Below are 18542 nucleotides of genomic sequence, written 5' to 3' on the forward strand. Positions count from 1 at the left end.
TATCTTCCTTAATCATTGTTTTATTGTCAGGAAATTATAAAATATGTATCATTTTTTATGATAAAGTAGTGATTAGGAAATTAGATAAAATTCTTATTAATTTTTTTTCGAACAGCTAGAACGGTTGATAATGTCAGCGTTCTTCAATTACCTTCGAGTCTTCGGAGTAGTCACGCTCCAGTAAGAATGGCTGCATTCAGTATAATCTAATGCCTAGTTCACACTGGATGCGATGGGTGATGAATGACGAGTGATATCCAATAAAAGCTGTGCTTTTTCTCACATGATGACACAAAGCAAAGCTCTTATTGGATATCACTCGTCGCTCATCGCTTATCGCGTCCAGTGTGCAGTAGGCATTACATGTATAACAATCTTGCATATAAGTGTTTCATGTTATTGGGCGGGTATTAGATGACAAACAAAACAATGTCTCTCCGGTCTGGCTTTAGTCGCCGCCATTATCAGTGGCGAGGCCAACTTAACTCGAGGAATAGAATAAAACAAAACAATGACAAGATGTTCATACAGTATCACAATACTGTATACTTATAACAATAACTCAGAGACTTTTCTTTGGAAGAATTTTTTCACATGACATTAGACATTTATAATATATTTTATTTACAATATTCTAAATTGTCTGCTTGAAAGTACATTGTGCTAAATAATCCTGGTGATTGAAAGTACCATACAAATATACTGAAAAAGTTTATCAAAATGATGCTTGATTCCTGCAGGTAAATTCGAAAGTTTTGTTAAACAAAATGCATGATTTGTATACGTATATAAAAGGCTTTATTGCACAAAACTTCATTTATTTAGATAAATAAAATACAGAGTTGCATAAGATATTACACGATCATTTCCAGCTCTCGGGCATAGTCTATCGCGAGAGCTGCCAGTTCAGAACTCGGGATAGGCTCCTCAGATTTTTTCTCGCTAGTCGTGGTAAAATAAAAATAGCCATCTTTGGAAAGATTCCAGTTCTTCTTAATGGCGAATGCCTTTATATCCTTCTCCGTGCTTAAATTGAGCATCCTTGCAGCATCTTGAATAGAGATCTTATCGTATGCACTTTCCATGCACGCGCCGATCTCATCGCGAACAGTATTTAATAAAATGTCTATGAAGAAATTATAGGATGCGGCAGGCACGTTACCTTTGGCCAAGAAAATCTTATTGTACGAACCTTCCATTAAATACTGCTCTAAACTCAAGGGATGCCTTATATAAACGTTTGATTGTATCTGATCAGACGGTAAGAGTTCCAGCTCTGTATGAAATTCAGCAACTCGATTTTGAGATAACAAAAATAAGAGATTGAGACCAAGAAGCTGATATTTGTACGCTGATTCCATCAATCCAGATTTATAATCAAAATAGTAACATTTTAGTTGTGCCATATATCTTTCAAAGGAAGGTATATCTTCAGTGGCGATACTCCATTGTGCTCCAATTTCCAATATGTCTCCTGTAATTCAAACAATAAAATTTTTGTTATAATTTTGTGATATTTGATCTATTAACGCTATGATTGTTGAACTTAAAATTAACAATACATACTAGCGATTAATAATTCATTTTGACTGGCCGTGCTATTTGATGTCGGGAGGAACATTAGATGAGTGAGACCGATCTATGTAAAATAATTATCATTGAATTATTTATTATTTTACAATTATTATGAAAATGTTATTACTATCAAATACATATCTAAAAGCTGAAATATCAAAAGGAATGACCATTAAAATTTGAAAATAAAGTCTATGCAAATGATGACAATCCATTTCCACAAATGTGATGAGGTTATGATGATACTTTTTATCAGTAATTACCTTATTTGAAAAGTGAATAAAGTATGTAAATTACCTTCAATTGATTGAGTAATTCTCCACATTTCTTCAAATTACACGATGTTCTTGTCCATTCGCGTTTTAAATTCTGGTACAAGGCAACAACATCCTCGAGGGCTGCCATTTTTAATATCTCGTCTCGCCTTGCCATAAAATAGAGATATTTTAGATGCGATTCGAGATTCGAGACTCGAAATTTTTGACTTGAGTCGATTCATCGACTGTTTTGCGTAACGCGCACAATCAATCAAAGTTCTTCTCTTTCGTGAAATAGAAAGAAAGAAATCGTAGACGGCTTTTTAGAGTACGTTTACACTTTGACGGAAAAGTGGAAAACGGAAAAGCAGTAGTCAATCAGAACTCTAGCTGGTAGTCTACAATTTCAGCTTTTGTACTACTTACTACCAGCGCGAGTTCTGATTGGCCATTGCTTTTCCGCTTTCTGCTTTTCTGTCAAGATGTGAACGCGCCCTTATAGAGATCGTTTGCCCAGTTTGCCCGCCAATCCTGCCATGTGTGATTTGATCATATTTGAGTCTGTTTACTAATGTGGTAATGTGCAAAGTGAAGTTTTGTAATTTTATAAATTTTCAATTGATTCTTCAACAGTAATCTTTAACAGCGATTTTACAATATTAATCCTCATTACGTCTCGTTTAGTACTCGTGTTAGAAACATGGCAGTGCAACCTAACCAACAGTTTAACATGGGTATATATAAGATTTTATTTAATCATAATGTAATTTTTGTTTCAATATAATAATTTATTTTTTAGATCCTCCTACGCAGCAGAGCTTTGTCAGATTTTTTAAAAATCTTCCAGAAGTGAGTATTTAAATTATTGTTTACACTATATATGAATAGATAATCTTTAAAATCCTTTCTTTTTCATAATTATTATATATTAATTATTCTAATTGTAACAATTGCATATTCTTGTATTTTATTAATATATTTTAATAATTTAATTTAGAAAAAATGCTATAATTGATTTTATATTTTCTTTTACATTGTTCATAAATTGTTATAATATATTTGAAGGAAAAAATTAAAGCTATTATAATAATTAAAGTAAAATCATTTGTATTACTATATTGTTAATATGATAGATGAATCAAGAAGTATTACTAACTTTAATTTAAGGTTATTTATAAGATCTATTTTTTAGCTGAATTTTTTGTTTTTTCTTTTTTTCTCTAATCTGAAAAGAAAAAAAAGAAAGATGAACTGTATAGGAAGTTCAGCTAAAAAGGAGAAGCCTATTAATTTATCCATATATGTATAATTCATATAACATCTCTTGAAACAATATTGTAATAAGTGTTTTTTTTTAATATAATAAGTGTTAATTTCTCATAAAAATTTTTACAATTTTTTTCTTATATGTATATAACTATTCTTTCTTATAATATTTCTATCAAAGGAATGAATATATTTGACATTATATATGGATTTAAACATTTTTAAATCTTAATTTAATATATCATTCTATTAATTTATAATGAATTTAAAAAATAAAGTATTTTATATTTATGAAATAATTGAAATACTTTATGATAGAGAGAAAGAATGAGATGATTATTAGAATATTTAAATATATTTTAATTATATCTTGAAATATGGTTTATAAAGCAGCTGGTTTTTTAGGATTACTTAAATATTTTTATTAAAGAATATTTGTAATTTAGTTTGTTATCAATATCTTTTATTAAGAATGTAATTATGAACAAAGAATTAACAAAACGGAAGGATCATATTCAATTTTAGTAGATTTTATTTTTATTTGTATTTTTGTGTCATTGATGAAATGGTAATGTTTTATGAAAATAATTAATGTTATGTAAATAAGCACTTACATAAAATTGTAAGTGTAGTAATGATTTTTCTGTATAGAAATAGACATAATAACACTTCTATTAGAAAAGAAAATATATATTTATTCCTATAAAATACGAAAATCGTCTTAGTTTTACAATAATAATGTTTTATAATACTAATTCAGAATATTAATTAAAGTTATGAATTTATGATATGTGTTTATGAGTTTCATTCTTGATTCGCTTTGATTTTATTAGTAACTGCAAGTACATCATAAATAAATGTAACAATTCAACTTAGAATGCGAAAGAAATTTTTCCGTGCATAAATAAGTAATTCTTAAATAAGGATGTAATCTAGCCAAAGATCTCCTTAGCTTTTTCCTTGGCCTTGTCGTATGTACTAGTTATTTTATGACCAACTCTGCTCCAAAACGATGGCTGGATTGTCGTCTGCGTTATCTCTGTTGTTGTTTCTGCCACTTCTGTTGTAGTTATATATTCTTGTGTATTATGCACTGTAGATCGTGGTATTATTGCTTCTCTTGGTTTTTCTCTGATATCCCATGAATCATCACCATCAATGGGTGGTAAGGTAGCACTGGGATTCGGTCTAATTCTGATATAAAAATCATCACTACGCGATGCATATGGCCCTCCGCCATACGCTTGCAAGATTCGTGACTCTGGTTTATTTTCTGTTTGTTCAGTAGTCGACACCGACCGTTTCTCTTGTTCTAGAATCAACTGAGTCTTTTCGTTGCGTTGCAATGGAATAACTCTCGCGGTTTGTTCAGAATCTTGATTAAATTGATCGTCAAAGCGGAACGTTTCACTTTGTTGAGATTCTGATTGTTGATTATATTCATCATGTTCCGATGATTGAGAAATGTACGAATTTTGATGCTTATTTTCTAATCTGTCCTTGTCTTGTGTTTCTTGTTGATGAAAATCAATTGGTTTAAATTGTTGTTGTGTATCTTCTGTTTGCTGTGACATCGAGTTAACGTTATGACGGGGATAATAATTGTCATGTGAACCTTCAACGTTAGTTAAGTCACTTGGATGATAAGTATAATGCCACTGCAAACCTACTGTAGCATCATTTGAGTTATGCACCCAATGTAAACGATCTATATTTTCCCTTTGATTGTGAAATGCGTTGCTTCCTTGAGTCGAGTACAATATCGTCGATGTATGATGATTGGATTCAGGATATGTTGCGCGACTGCCAGATTCGATAATTCTTCCACGGAAGTTGTCTATATCAGGCTCCGGGTTTACCTCAACTGGTTTAAAAACGTCATCAATAATTGTATCTGTTCTATCTGTACGTGGCGGAATGGAATCGTGTTTTTGATATCGTGGTCTTGGTTTTGGTTTTGGTGCTGGTTTTACATTAGTTGTTATTTGATCTTGATCGGTTTGTTGAAGAAAATCTCGTTCGAAATTTGTTTGTTCTAATTGCCATTCGAGTTGTTTATTATTTTTGTTATAAGCTGAATATTGGCGCGATTGTTGCGAAAGATCGTCTGTATTCCAATCATTTTGTTGTGAATAATGTTTCAAGTGTTGTGTATTATGTCCCGGCCAACTAGGTCTCTGCTGTTGTTCTCTTTGTTGTCCATACAAATGTCCTGCTGTTTGTTGTGAGAAATCATCGAATCCTCCAGTCTGTTGAGTTAGGTCTTCATTCTGTTGAGCGAAATCTTCCAAATGATGGTTGCTGTCTTTTGGTTGTTGCAGTTGTCCAAATTCTAGGTGTCCTATTTGTTGCGTAAAATCATCAAATCCTCCCGTCTGTTGAGTGAAATCTTGATTTTGCTCATTGAATTCCTCCAAGCGTTGACTTTTTGGCTTGGCAGGTTTATTTATTGATTGCGTTTGTTGACCGAATTCCAGTTTACCAACAGATTGTTGTGTAAAATCATCCGATCTCAGTGTCTGTGCAAACTGTTCACTTTGTCGTAACGGATCTTCTAGGTGTTGATTATTAATTTGCTGTCCGAATTCATGTTTACCTAGTTGAATTTGTTGGGTTAAACTATCTGATCTTGCTGTTCGCTGTGTAAATTGCTCTAATTGTTGAGTGTCATTAGCTTGCTGTCCAAATATAATTTTACCACTCGTCTGTTGCGTGAAATCATCAGATCCTTGTGTAAACTGTTGATTCTGCTGCATTAAATCTTCCAAATGCTGATTATTGCTGATTTGTTGGCCATATTCAAGTTTACCACTCGTTTGTTGACTAAAACCGTCGGAGTCTTGTTGCGTTAAATCTTTTAAGTGTGGGTTATCGACAGTCTGCTGGCCAAACTCAAGTTGACCCTCCGTTTGCTGCGTGAATTGTTCACTTTGTTGTGTTAAATCATCCAAATGATGATTATCGACGGTTTGCTGGCCGAATTCAAGCTTACCACTCGTTTGCGTGAAATGATCAAGTCTTTGTGTCTGTTGTGTAAACTGTTCGTTCTGCTGTGTTAAATCTTTTAAATGCGGATTATCGACAGTTTGTTGGCCAAATTCAAGCTGTCCCTCCGTTTGCTGCGTAAGTTGTTCACTTTGCTGTGTTAAATGTTGACTATCAATGGTTTGTTGTCCGAGTTCAAGCTTACCACTCGTTTGTTGCGTGAGATGATCATGCCCTTGTATCTCTTGTGTAAATTGTTCGTTCTGCTGCGTTAAATTTTCTAAATGCGGATTATTGACAGTTTGCTGGCCAAATTCAAGTTGACCTTCCGTCTGTTGCGTGAACTGTTCGCTTTGCTGCTTCAAATTATCCAAACGCTGATTATCAACAGTTTGCTGGCCAAATTCAAGCTTGCCACTCGTTTGTTGCGTAAAATCATTGGATCTTTGTGTCTGCTGCGTGAATTGTTCACTCTGTTGCGTTAAATTTTCTAAATGCGGATTATTGACAGTTTGCTGGCCAAATTCAAGTTGACCTTCCGTCTGTTGTGTGAATTGTTCACTTTGCTGCTTTAAATCGTCCAAGTGCTGATTATCAACAGTTTGCTGGCCGAGTTCAAGCTTACCACTCGTTTGTTGCGTAAAATCATCGGATCCTTGTGTCTGCTGCGTGAATTGTTCACTCTGCTGCGTTAAGTCTTCTAAATGCGGATTATTGACAGTCTGCTGGCCAAATTCAAGTTGAGCTTCCGTCTGTTGTGTGAATTGTTCACTTTGCTGCTTTGAATCATCCAAGTGCTGATTATCAATAGTTTGCTGGCCGAGTTCAAGCTTACCACTCGTTTGTTGCGTAAAATCATCGGATCCTTGTGTCTGCTGTGTAAATTGTTCACTCTGCTGTGTCAAATCTTTTAATTGTTGCGACTCTTGACCGAACTCCTGATTTTGCTGCGTGAAATCCTCGTTTTCAACTGCTTGGTGCTCCTGAGCGTTGCCATGATAAGCGTCTCGCTTGTATTTCCTATGATATCTGGTTTCGTGTTGATATTGCTGATGAGTCTCCTCGGTACAATCGGCGCCATGCGCTGCGTGGCCCAAGTCCAGCGATCCGGCGACGAGTTGCGCCGAGTTTGCTCTATACCCAGAATCATAACTGCTTCCGCTAGTACGCGCACGAGACTCGTATCCCTGAGCGGTATGATAACGTCCATGATGCTCGTTGTATGCGTCCCGATCGTAATGCGCTCTTTCCGCGTGACCAACACTGTGTCTAGAATGATCCGCGATGGTCCGCTCTGGAGCTACGCTTCCCCCGTGACTGGAAGAGCTCCAGTGCTCTTCATAGCGTCGTGTTTCGCCATGTCTGCTAGGATAAGTAGGATGACTCGAATGCGGATTATACACGCGCTGGGAATTCTCCTGAGTGAGCAACTGATTTTGAAGCACGTTAGACTGATGTGTGCCCAAGACATCCGTATGACGGGTGTCGTCCAGGTGACGTCCACTCGAATGCGTATTGTGATAATTCGTTTGAAAACTGTCTCTGGGAACTTGCAGATAACCGAGAGATGAGTGACTCGATTGAGGCACGGGATGTACTCGGGACGCGTGGGTCTCGTGGCTCTGATAAGCTCTGTGGCTCTCCGTGTCATACGTATTTGTGGCCGCAGTAGGATACGAATATGGCTGCCTTATATCGGTGAGTGTTTCTCTTTGCTGCTGATCAGTATAATGATGCACACTTCCGGTGGATGGAACGCCCCGGTAGCCCAAATGTTGCCTATAATCATTCTCGGCGGTCTGCAAATCGTGGATACCGACTGCTTCCTGAGTCGAACCTACGTGCGTGGTGGAGGCAGTATGGCCGGTGCTAGAGACTTGAAAAGTCCTTCTAAAATTGTCGAGATCTTTCTGCAAGTTCCTTTGCATTTCGTTGTGTAATTCATCCAGTTTCACTGAGCTACCGCTGCTTTGAGGAACGCCCGAACTATAGCTGGATGTATAGTTTTTCTGATAATAGCGGACCTTTTTGGGTCCGGTTACGTATTGACCTTCCTCCTCGAAGACCTGTCCACGACCTCCATCAGTCCTGTAAGAATCTGCTCTGCTCCAATTATTGGGAACTGTTTCGACATTATGCTGCGTGTCGATCGCGTGAGTGTTAGTGCTGGGAATGTGTTGATTCACCTGCGAATATCCATCATATTCTCCAAAATCTTCCAGCTTCTCGCTCTTGCTATTGAGTCTTGTTGACAATGAATCTGTTTGTTGGCTGTGCACTCTATTATATCCAGTCTCCTTTATGACTGTCTGTCCTAGATCATATGCGCTTTGGGAATCGAGATGCTGATTACTTGGCACGTGTAAAGAATCATATCTGTGTTGTCCGCTCAATTCGCCTAATTCCGCTGCATTCACTCCATGTACGTTATCTGTGCCGTAGGACGAGGTAAAATTCTTTTTATAATACCGTACCCTTTTTGATCCTTCTACGTATTGTCCTCGTTCTTCGTGAACCTTGCCATGTCCACTGTCCGTGTTGTACTGATTATGTTCGGTCCAATTTCCTGGTCTGGTGTAATCATGATCATTTAGATGTGTCGTTCCTTGAACTAAATTCGCATGATCTTGATAACTACCCAACGTTTGCCGAACATTCGTTTGGAGGAAGTTGCAGGTTTCTATGCAGCCACTTGGCGCTGATAATGCTTGAGCAATTAACGCGGATAATACGATTATCCGTCCTATCGCCATTCTTCCCATCCGATCTCTATGAAATAAAAATAAATACTTAGATATTTAAAACAAATTATATAAATATATTTTAATAAAAATTATGTATTGTATTTTTCGCCTTAAATCCAAAACACAATATACGCTTCTAGATATCTGAACAAGAACAAATTTTTCAAATATTTTTTTTAATTCAATATTTTTTATATATTATATAATTACAAATATTTTTGCGAATTAACTTTTAAAAACATAAATAAATAATATAAGTGATATGAAACATTATTTATCTTTTAAATTATGAATAAATGAATTTTAAATTTATATAAAATCATAGAAAATATATTAAAAAAATAATGTATATGATTGATATCGAAAATTTTAATTTATTTAATTTTCTGATAAATATATGAAAAATATATGGGAACCTTGCGGAATGTATTTTATTAAATAGAATAAGATTTTGAGTATATAAATGATCTTATTGTTTGTGTTGAAGGAGAGGTAGAAAGTTTGTATGAAAGATGTTTTAAAACGAGAATTTTAAAACATTTTTATGATTTTATATTTTTATAGAAAATCTTCGTAGAAAATATTTTTTATTTAAAGTATTAACGCAAGTTTATTTTTTTATTTTGAGAATATCAGATTTGCTGTTCCGCGAAAGTTATGTGTGATGTAACTTATATAAACAAGTTCATCTCGAAGTCAGTCTTTGCGATAAACGATAAAGCGAAGATAACACATAAGTTAAATAAATCAAATTTTTTATAATAATATTGGCTGGTCTTTTTCAATTAGAACTTTTATTTTAATGTTGTAAAGAGAGAAAACAATTTTTGTTTATATCTTTTTAAAAATACAAATTCACGATTGTAATCAATTTTTTTAAATTTTCTAATAAATAAGTATATGAAAAATATATGTGGATCGATATTATGCGAAATATGTTTTAAAAAATAAAATAAAATATTTTAAGAATGATGCAAGTGATCTTATTGTTTACATTAAAGGAGAGGTAGAAAGTTTAAATACATGAAAACTCGGTAAACTTGATTCATATTAATATAGGCATAAAAATGAATTAAAATCCTTTTGCAAATTATTTATGCTTAAATAAAAACTTGCAAAGTTTTAACACAAGTTGTTGCAGCAATTGACTCATCGCGTGTAAACCTCACAAAGTTGTGGTTTTGCAAAAATTGCGGATGTTCTAGTTGACACATATTTAACTGAATCAACCGGTTATGTTTTGAAAGCTTTCGGAAGTAGAGTGCTTTTTATTGATATAAAGTATAAATAAATAATAGTATACAGTTATAATATTAAGTATCGAGTTTTCATGCATTTAAACTTTTTCATCCTTCTTGAATTAAAAGGTATTTTCATCATAACACAAGAAGTAGCAAGAAGAATACAAATCTGTATATTTTATTTAATAACTAATTGTCTTTTACTTTGTCGAATTTAATATCTGTAACATATTTTAAACTTCGCATTCACTGACAAGACTACGTTTATTTATACATTTAAATCACATTAGAAAAATAGTATTATATTTAATTTTACCTTATAATGGAAAATCGAACACTTATAACTCAATTGCAGAGATGTTTTCACTAACACTGTAGGCTTACATATAACAGAAGAAGATTACCGCAAATCCATTTATGTTCTTTCCCCCTTCTTCTTACCGATGATTCTCGGATCGTTCTTTTTCGCTTTTATACATTAGCGGTCTTTCCTTCTTATCCATTATAGTTTAGACTCATTCTTATCGCACACAATTCTCAGCAATATAAGATTGAGTTCCCCATCATTGACATAAGTGTTAGTAACAAATATTCTTATATTAATTTATTTTCGATGTATCGTTATAAATCCTTATTATAGAATTGAAGTTATGAATCTTATTAGTCTTATTCTTTAGATCTCTTTTAAGCTGAACAATTTCTTTTCAGAACGTATCTTTTATGATAGAAAATCCTTAATGTCCTTTCTTATTCCTTAATGTCAGAATTATAAATAGCAAATTATATATTAAATAAAGTGTCTTAAAATCACACATATGAATATACAACGAAAGTCTGGTTTAAGCTTTTTGAAGTTTACTAGTACTTAAATTAGAAAAACATTCTTTACGTAAGAATAAACGGCACAAGATTATACATTCCTATAAATTTTATTCATAATGATACATTAAAATTGATGATATAGAAAGATTCAGTGCATTCTGCATAAAATAATTTTTTTGTCTTAAAAAATAAGTCTTTATTATTGTTATTTAAAAGAATATTATTAGAATTGAAAATAATGGATAAAGGTAATTATCTCATTTATAATTGTAAATTGATCACGGTTAAATATAACATAACTTGAAAAATATGTTATTATAGTTCATTAATCTTCATTATCTCTTATTAATCTTATATCCTGTTTGATTAAAGTTGTACTACACATCTTGACAGATGAATGTATGATGCATTGTCTGCTCATATATGTATATATGTATGTGTATGGCAAAGGACATAACTCAACGACTTCCAGGTAGCCGCGAGTGGTTTTCCATATTTCCATATTTGATTTGATGTGTCATTGGTTAAGTCATTCTGAATTTGTAACGATGATGACTTATTTTCATTCAGTGATGCCAGGAGCAATTTCAAGGTCTCCGTTACGTAAAGGTCGCAGCACCTCGAATAATTATTTGTATTCCGTGCTTGCACTTCATCGGAATAAAACGGTGGTGGATTCTATAAATAAAGACATTCAGAAAACAGATTACAAAGAATAAAAAAACGGTGGCCCACTTTGTTACAGAAATTACTGACCTTCCTAGAATATGAACTCTGATCTTTTATCATGCTAAGAATGAATTGATATTTCCACGATGTGGACCACTTCATGACCTCAATATATGGATGTCATTGAAACTGTTGGGATTTCCCATCGATGAATTAACATCGAACACATCTAAATATATTCGTACATATTCTCGTTAAGATTTACGTTAAATAAAAGCTAGTTTATTTCTATGAAATTTTATTCAATGAATGTTGTATTTCTTATTCTTTTTTTTTTATCCCTCTTGTTTGGAGATCACATAACGATTTATTATATCGAGAATTTGTTTAAAAAAATATTTATAACAAGAACAGTTATTAAGATTTTTATATAAGAATATATATAAATTATTTAAAATTTATTTACTTTATCTTGATAATACATTTTATGCTATTTTTATATATTAAGAGTTTTCCACTTAGAACATTTTGTCTTATAATATTGTCAATAATCAATATTTCTAAGTAAAGTGAAACATTTATTTGTATTGTTTGTTGAGCTAATATATTTCTTTAAATTTCCAATTTCCATAAAATCACACGCATCAGAGTTGTGACGACCTGTGATACTCTGACCCCTCGATAGGCATTGACCTACAGATACGTTAGCAAGGTTTTTAATTTCTGAGAAATATAAAATATATGATGGTATTATTCACAAACAGTGTATAATTACGAATAATTGTAAAAAATGTCTAAGAAATTTCTAGTAAATGAAAACATGCGTATGACGTAATTAATAATAAAATAACAAAATAGCAGCAAATTACAAAGTAACAACAGGATGAAAGTTAAAACAAAATTATCATATTATGTTAAACATTAAATATCTTCCCAACAAAATTTTTTTGTTTACAATAAAACTTTTTTATTATAAATATCTTCAAGTATCTCTGAATTTATTATGTAATTATTATACTACATTTCTTAAAAATTACTTGAAGACATATTTTTGTATATAAAATTGAAGAATATGTAATTGTTACATATCAAAGGAAATGTAGATAATATTAATAATATTGAAATTATAATCGAGAGATATTGTTTAAAAAATTATATGCTTATCGCTCTCTGGAAGCCGGCAAAGTTATGCAAAGAGATCAAGGATAAATTTAAATGACAATTTATACGTAAAATTTAATATATAACTAGTGATGTATTATGTGCTCTTGATTCATTATATACATCGTTTTTAAAGCATTTCTTTAAATGTTGGAGATAATTTAATGAAAGCACAGTGTCCCAATAATATCAGCCTTCATGTTTCTGCATTTCGCAATAGAGATTATATATGTGTATTGCACAGTAGAAATTCATGGAAACTATTGACTTGATATCAATAAGTTGACGCATAATAATTTTGTATTTCAGAAACTTGATACCACAATACGGTTCTTCAATAGATCAGATTATTATACGGTACACGGAAGCGATGCTCTTTTTGCCGCACAGGAAGTATTTAAAACCACGTCCGTTTGTAAAATGATTGGAGCTGGTAAACATTATTTGAATAATTATAAAAAAAGTTGAATAATTTTTCAATACTTATACAAAAGGATAGTGATATTATAAGATTTTTTAAAAGAATATATTTAAAAAAAAATAGAAGTGATTATATCCAATGAAACAAAAATCATATTTCTAATTTAAAATATTATAATTTTAATGTACTCAGATCTCTATATTTTCTATTTCTATTCATGCATGTTTTAATATGTTCAGAAAGCAAAATTAATATTTTTTAACACTATTAATATGATAAATATATCGTATATGTTTGATTCTTTATAATATTTTTACTTAATTGAAAGAGTGTTATCTGAGTTTTAAACATAGTGCAATTTATAATATTAATCAATATTTTTTTTTTACAGAGCCGCATAAAATGGAAGGAGTCATTCTTAATAAAAGTCATTTCGAGACATTTGTGCGCGATTTACTATTAGTAAAGCAATACAGAGTTGAAGTTTATATTAATCTAGGCTCGTCTAAAAATCAGAACTGGATCTTGGAGTACAAAGGTTCTCCCGGCAATCTATCTCATTTCGAAGATATCTTGTTCGGCAATAATGACATTGCTGTGGGTGTGTCCGTAATAGCTGTGAAATTGGGTATAGAAGGAAAGTCCAGAGTGAGTTTATCCGCGAGCATGATAAAATATACATTCTAAAATGTTATAAAAGAGTTCTGCTATAATTTATAATTTATATATTTTATAGGTTGTCGGTTTAAGTTGTGTAGACGTCGTTTCAACTTTAATTTCAGTGATTGAATTTCAAGATAATGAATCATTTTCGAATCTGGAATCGCTCATTGTAACTCTCGCTCCCAAAGAATGTTTATTAATTCAGGGTGAGGGCAGTTTTGAGTTTCAAACTCTTAAGCAAGTACGTATAACATCAAAATATAAAGTAATAAATTTTTAAAATATAGATTATTATACATATTTTACTGAAATATTTTAGTATACTTAATATTATAATTTTGCATTTATTTTTCCAGCTAATGGAAAGAAGTAATGTGATGGTTACTTTGCGAAAGAAAAATGAATTTGTTAGTGACTCGATCATAGATGATTTAAACAAATTGATAAAATTTAAAAAAGGACAAAAACAGAATGCGCAATCGTTGCCTGAAGTCAACTTAAATTTAGCTATGTCTGCAACATCTGCTCTCATTAAATATTTAGATGTAAATATTTTCATAGTTTTATCTGCAATAATACGACATAGGATGTCGCATCTTTACTTTATAAAATCTTGATATGTTCATTAATTTGACAATTTCTTTTTTATAATGAAACCAAATAAATTTAACAAATCTAGTATTCAATTTGATAATTAAAAATCTTGCATATATATATATATGTAACAAAAACACTTATTCTCCATTATTTTATTCTCCATTATTTTGATACTAAAAATATAATAAATTAAAATAAATAATAAGCATTAAATCTATAGTTGAAAATTATTAAATTAAAATTTGTCATTTATCATTAGAAATTTGTGATAAAAAATGACATCCTATGCTTCTTAACACTATGTATAATATTTCTTTCTCAATAATTCTTTGTCAGTTAACATCAGACGAAGGACACATGAATCAGTTTAAGTTAAATCAAATCGAGCAATCACGATATATAAGATTGGATTCTGCGGCAATGAAAGCTCTTAACATCGAACCACATACTGATACAATTCCCACCTTACATGGAAATTCAGTTGCCAGTATTTTAACATTGTTAGATAAATGTAGAACTGCACAGGGGCATCGATTGATAGCACAATGGGTCCGACAGCCTCTTAAAGACTTATCTTTAATAAAGGAACGGCATGACATCGTTGAATTATTAGTGAAAAATAATGAATTAAGATCCACTCTTAGTGATGACTATTTAAAACGTATACCAGATTTGCAACAGCTCGCAAAGAAATTAGCTAGAAAGAAATTGACATTGCAAGATTGTTACAAGTAAGTTATCATTATTATAGAAAGTAGCCAATTATCACCATGATTAGAGTAAAATATATTGACATAGTACGCTTTTAAAGACTATATATATTGATGTGTTTATTATGTGATACTTTAGGATCTATCTGTGCATATCATATTTGCCAAAATTATTGGAACAGCTTTTATTAGAAAAAAATGTGACAACATTAAATACAATGATAATAGAGCCACTAAAGGAACTTATAGAAGATATGGATAAATTTCAACAATTGATAGAGCAGACGATCGATTTAGATGCTGCTGAGAAGGGTGATTTTATGGTCAATCCAGGATTTGCAGATGATTTAAAAAGTAACAATTTTAAGTTTTAACTTGTTATTAATGTTTTATTAAAGGCATATATAGAATGTTTAAAAGATATGCATTAAATTTCAAATATCTAGATTTGGATCTAGATTTTAAATCTTTCTCTTAAATCAAAAAGATATATGTCAAAAAAAAATATATAACTTTTGATAACATATGTGGATATTGTATTTTTTTTTAATTAATATTTATTATTTTACAAATCTAGTAAAATTTGACATGTAGACAATAATCGTATAATTAAATATATAAACAATTGTGTGATATTACAGCATTAAAAGACGCAATGGATGAATTAGAGGAAACTATACAAAAACAACTCAGTAAGGCAGCAAATGATCTTTGCATGGAGGCAGGAAAAATGATAAAGTTAGAATGTAATCAACAACTTGGCTATTATTTTCGTATCACATTAAAGGAAGAGAAAATACTTAGAAACAAAAAACATTACACTATTCTGGATTCTAATAAAGCTGGAGTAAGATTCCGAAACAATAAGTTAAACGAATTGAATGACGATTTTCTAGATGCCAGAAATAAATACTTGGAGAGACAGAAAGATGTTATCGTAGAAATTGTAGAAATTGCAGGTTTGTGTCAAATCTTGTTTAAATAAAAATTATTCCAATATTAAAATCTAATATTAACATATATAATACTCATAATTTGTATTACTTATATAGCTGGCTATAGCGAAACAGTACGTTCTATTGGTGGCGTGCTGGCATGTCTCGATGTTCTTACTGCATTTTCTTCTGCAGCAGTAAGCGCTAATAAAGTATATGTGCGTCCCAAGATGGTCCCAAGCGAAGAAGGTGAATTAAATCTCATTCAAGTCAGACATCCGTGTTTAGAAATGCAACAAGGAGTTGATTACATTGCTAATGATATTATTTTTAAGAGAGGTATGAATATAAAAATAGTGTAATTAGTATAATGTAACTAATAAGATAGTATAATCAAAATTCTGATAGTATAATCAATATTCTGAATTACATTTATTATGAAAAATTCTTTAAATTCTTATTAATTAACTTATTTTTTAGATCAATGTCATTTTTACATTATTACTGGCCCAAATATGGGAGGTAAAAGTACTTATATTAGATCAGTTGGTGTAACTGCATTAATGGCTCATATTGGTAGTTTCGTTCCTTGCGATGAAGCAACTATATCGTTACTGGATTGTATATTGGCTCGAGTAGGAGCTGATGATTCTCAACTAAAAGGATTGTCGACTTTTATGATGGAAATGATAGAAACAGCTGCCATTTTAAAAGTAATTTATTTTATTTATCATTGTCCATTAAGAAATATAATAAAAATACAATTAAAAATATAATTTTTAATATTAAATTTCACTTATAGACAGCAACATGTAATTCTCTTGTAATTATCGATGAATTGGGCAGAGGTACATCTACTTACGAGGGTTGTGGTATAGCGTGGTCAATAGCAGAGTAAGTAATAACGGTTCAGTCTCGCATTAAGTTATCACTATGTACTCATAGTACCGAGATACTGTTTCTTGATGGTAATTTATATTATATAAGAAGAATGTTGATATTTTGTAATTTTTCATATTTTCATTTTTGTATTCTTTCAGGCATTTGGCAAGGAATATTAAATCATATTGTCTATTTGCAACACACTTCCATGAAATCACCAAGTTGGCCGAAGAAATACCCGCTGTAAAAAATCAACACGTTACCGCTCTTGTCGAAGACGATAAATTGACGTTACTTTATAAAGTAATGCCAGGGATTTGTGATCAAAGTTTTGGTCTTCATGTCGCTAAAATGGCTAATTTTCCATCAGATGTAATAGAGGTATGCATTTTATTCAAACAAGAAAAATTAAATATTAAATATTATAAGATTTTCTGTTTTATATATTGAGTTACTTTTTGTAGTTTGCCAAAAGAAAACAAGCCGAACTTGAAGATTATCAAGGCGTAACTTTTGAAGGATCTGATAATCCCCAAAAGAAGCAGAAAGTTATTCAGGTATTCTTTTTTTGTTATTACTTTATTGCTATTAATATCAATAATAATAAAATGAGATAATTTATGCAATTATTAATATAATTTGTTCCACTAATAATTTATTATATATACACACACATATATATATATATATATATATATATAGAAACGATATTTATAAATAGAACAAGATTTTTGTCAATATTTTTATGTTTAAAATAATTTTACGCGAAACAAAGAAATTCTTATTTTTTATTATGATATATTTTCTATTTATATTTATGTCATAAAAAGCAGTTAATGACAATACATTTCTATAAAACTTCCAGATGAGTTAGTAGAGAGAATGTGATTACTTTTCCTACTGTATATACGAAATGATTAAATTTTTAATATTGTTGCAGGAGGGTGAAGTTCTTATTTCGCAATTTCTTACGAAGTGTAAAGCTTTGGACTCGTCTTTATCTGATGCCGATCTAGAAAGTCAAGTATTATCACTGAAAGAAGACATTCTATCCCATAAAAATCCTTATGTTGATGCTTTACTTGCCGCTTATTAAATCTAAAATTATATATTATGAATGCAAAAAAGGATTAAAAAGCAAGCAGTATTATTTTTACAAATATTTTACAAGTTAACTTAATCAAATGAAGAAAAAAAAGATGTAAATATTTTTCATTAAACCAATTTCATATAAATGCGTTTATTCAATTTTTATTTTTGTCACTCCTGTTATTTATTAATGATTACTAATTATTAAATTACTTAGATTTGAATAATTAGTGATTTGTTCACATTTTGCACAATTTTATGGCTACTTTAGAACTAAATTTAAAAAATATTAAAAAATCAGTTTAGTAAAAAATCATTTTATGCTAAGTTTTAGAAAAGAATGCATTTTATGCTAACCATTAAAAAAATTTAATAGTAATAAAAAGTATTTATAGTGAAATTTAGTGCTGATTATGTGCTTTTAATGTACACTAGTTTAAGTTTTGCTGCGCTACTCTTTACGCCAAAAATAACTTCAAATGACCAGCCACTTTGTCCATTTCTGAAAATTACTTTTTTTTGCAG

The 18542-nt window shown here is 31.0% G+C and overlaps 3 protein-coding genes across 5 annotated transcripts; 1 reads left to right on the plus strand and 2 right to left on the minus strand.

The window, feature by feature from the left end:
• The first annotated feature begins 365 nt into the window (after positions 1 to 365).
• spel1 (DNA mismatch repair protein spel1) lies at positions 366 to 18163 on the plus strand. Of its 3 annotated transcripts, none has more exons than XM_087403337.1 (16): positions 2150 to 2420; positions 2517 to 2566; positions 2632 to 2681; positions 13030 to 13153; positions 13533 to 13789; positions 13878 to 14045; positions 14161 to 14349; positions 14738 to 15132; positions 15251 to 15465; positions 15753 to 16070; positions 16164 to 16385; positions 16527 to 16759; positions 16849 to 16940; positions 17087 to 17309; positions 17393 to 17485; positions 17869 to 18163. In XM_087403337.1, exons 2-16 carry the CDS (start codon positions 2533 to 2535, stop codon positions 18022 to 18024), a joined length of 2769 nt encoding a protein of 922 aa, XP_087259463.1. In that variant the 5' UTR covers positions 2150 to 2420; positions 2517 to 2532; the 3' UTR covers positions 18025 to 18163. The 3 variants fall into 3 exon arrangements, with proteins under 3 accessions (XP_087259464.1, XP_087259463.1, XP_087259462.1); XM_087403336.1 differs by having other exon boundaries at positions 2150 to 2408; XM_087403338.1 differs by lacking the exons at positions 2150 to 2420; positions 2517 to 2566 and adding an exon at positions 366 to 740.
• Rpn12 (regulatory particle non-ATPase 12) lies at positions 776 to 2033 on the minus strand. The gene is made up of 3 exons (XM_011065565.1): positions 1873 to 2033; positions 1567 to 1639; positions 776 to 1474 (listed from the first exon to the last, which is right to left on the minus strand). The coding sequence occupies exons 1-3, from the start codon at positions 2005 to 2007 to the stop codon at positions 855 to 857; spliced, it is 828 nt and encodes a 275-aa protein (XP_011063867.1). The 5' UTR covers positions 2008 to 2033; the 3' UTR covers positions 776 to 854.
• On the minus strand, positions 3533 to 10478 carry LOC105151712 (uncharacterized). Its single transcript, XM_011065564.2, has 2 exons — positions 10385 to 10478; positions 3533 to 8852 (listed from the first exon to the last, which is right to left on the minus strand). The coding sequence occupies exon 2, from the start codon at positions 8843 to 8845 to the stop codon at positions 4031 to 4033; it is 4815 nt and encodes a 1604-aa protein (XP_011063866.2). The 5' UTR covers positions 8846 to 8852; positions 10385 to 10478; the 3' UTR covers positions 3533 to 4030.
• Positions 18164 to 18542: the final 379 nt, after the last annotated feature.

Source organism: Acromyrmex echinatior, chromosome 2, assembly GCF_024713525.1.
Source record: "Acromyrmex echinatior isolate Ae372 chromosome 2, ASM2471352v2, whole genome shotgun sequence".
NCBI lineage: Eukaryota > Metazoa > Arthropoda > Insecta > Hymenoptera > Formicidae > Acromyrmex > Acromyrmex echinatior.

Bases quoted from the DNA above. Each gene is read 5' to 3' on its own strand.
- Rpn12 (XM_011065565.1), bottom strand. From the start codon at position 2,007: ATGGCAAGGCGAGACGAGATATTAAAAATGGCAGCCCTCGAGGATGTT. The intron at 1,640-1,872 runs GTAATTTACATA...TATTTTACATAG, and splicing joins AATTACTCAATCAATTGAAG to ATCGGTCTCACTCATCTAAT. The intron at 1,475-1,566 runs GTATGTATTGTT...TTTGAATTACAG, and splicing joins AAATGAATTATTAATCGCTA to GAGACATATTGGAAATTGGA.
- spel1 (XM_087403336.1), top strand. The intron at 16,071-16,163 runs GTTTGTGTCAAA...TTACTTATATAG, and splicing joins AGAAATTGTAGAAATTGCAG to CTGGCTATAGCGAAACAGTA. The intron at 16,941-17,086 runs GTAAGTAATAAC...GTATTCTTTCAG, and splicing joins ATAGCGTGGTCAATAGCAGA to GCATTTGGCAAGGAATATTA.
- LOC105151712 (XM_011065564.2), bottom strand. From the start codon at position 8,845: ATGGGAAGAATGGCGATAGGACGGATAATCGTATTATCCGCGTTAATT.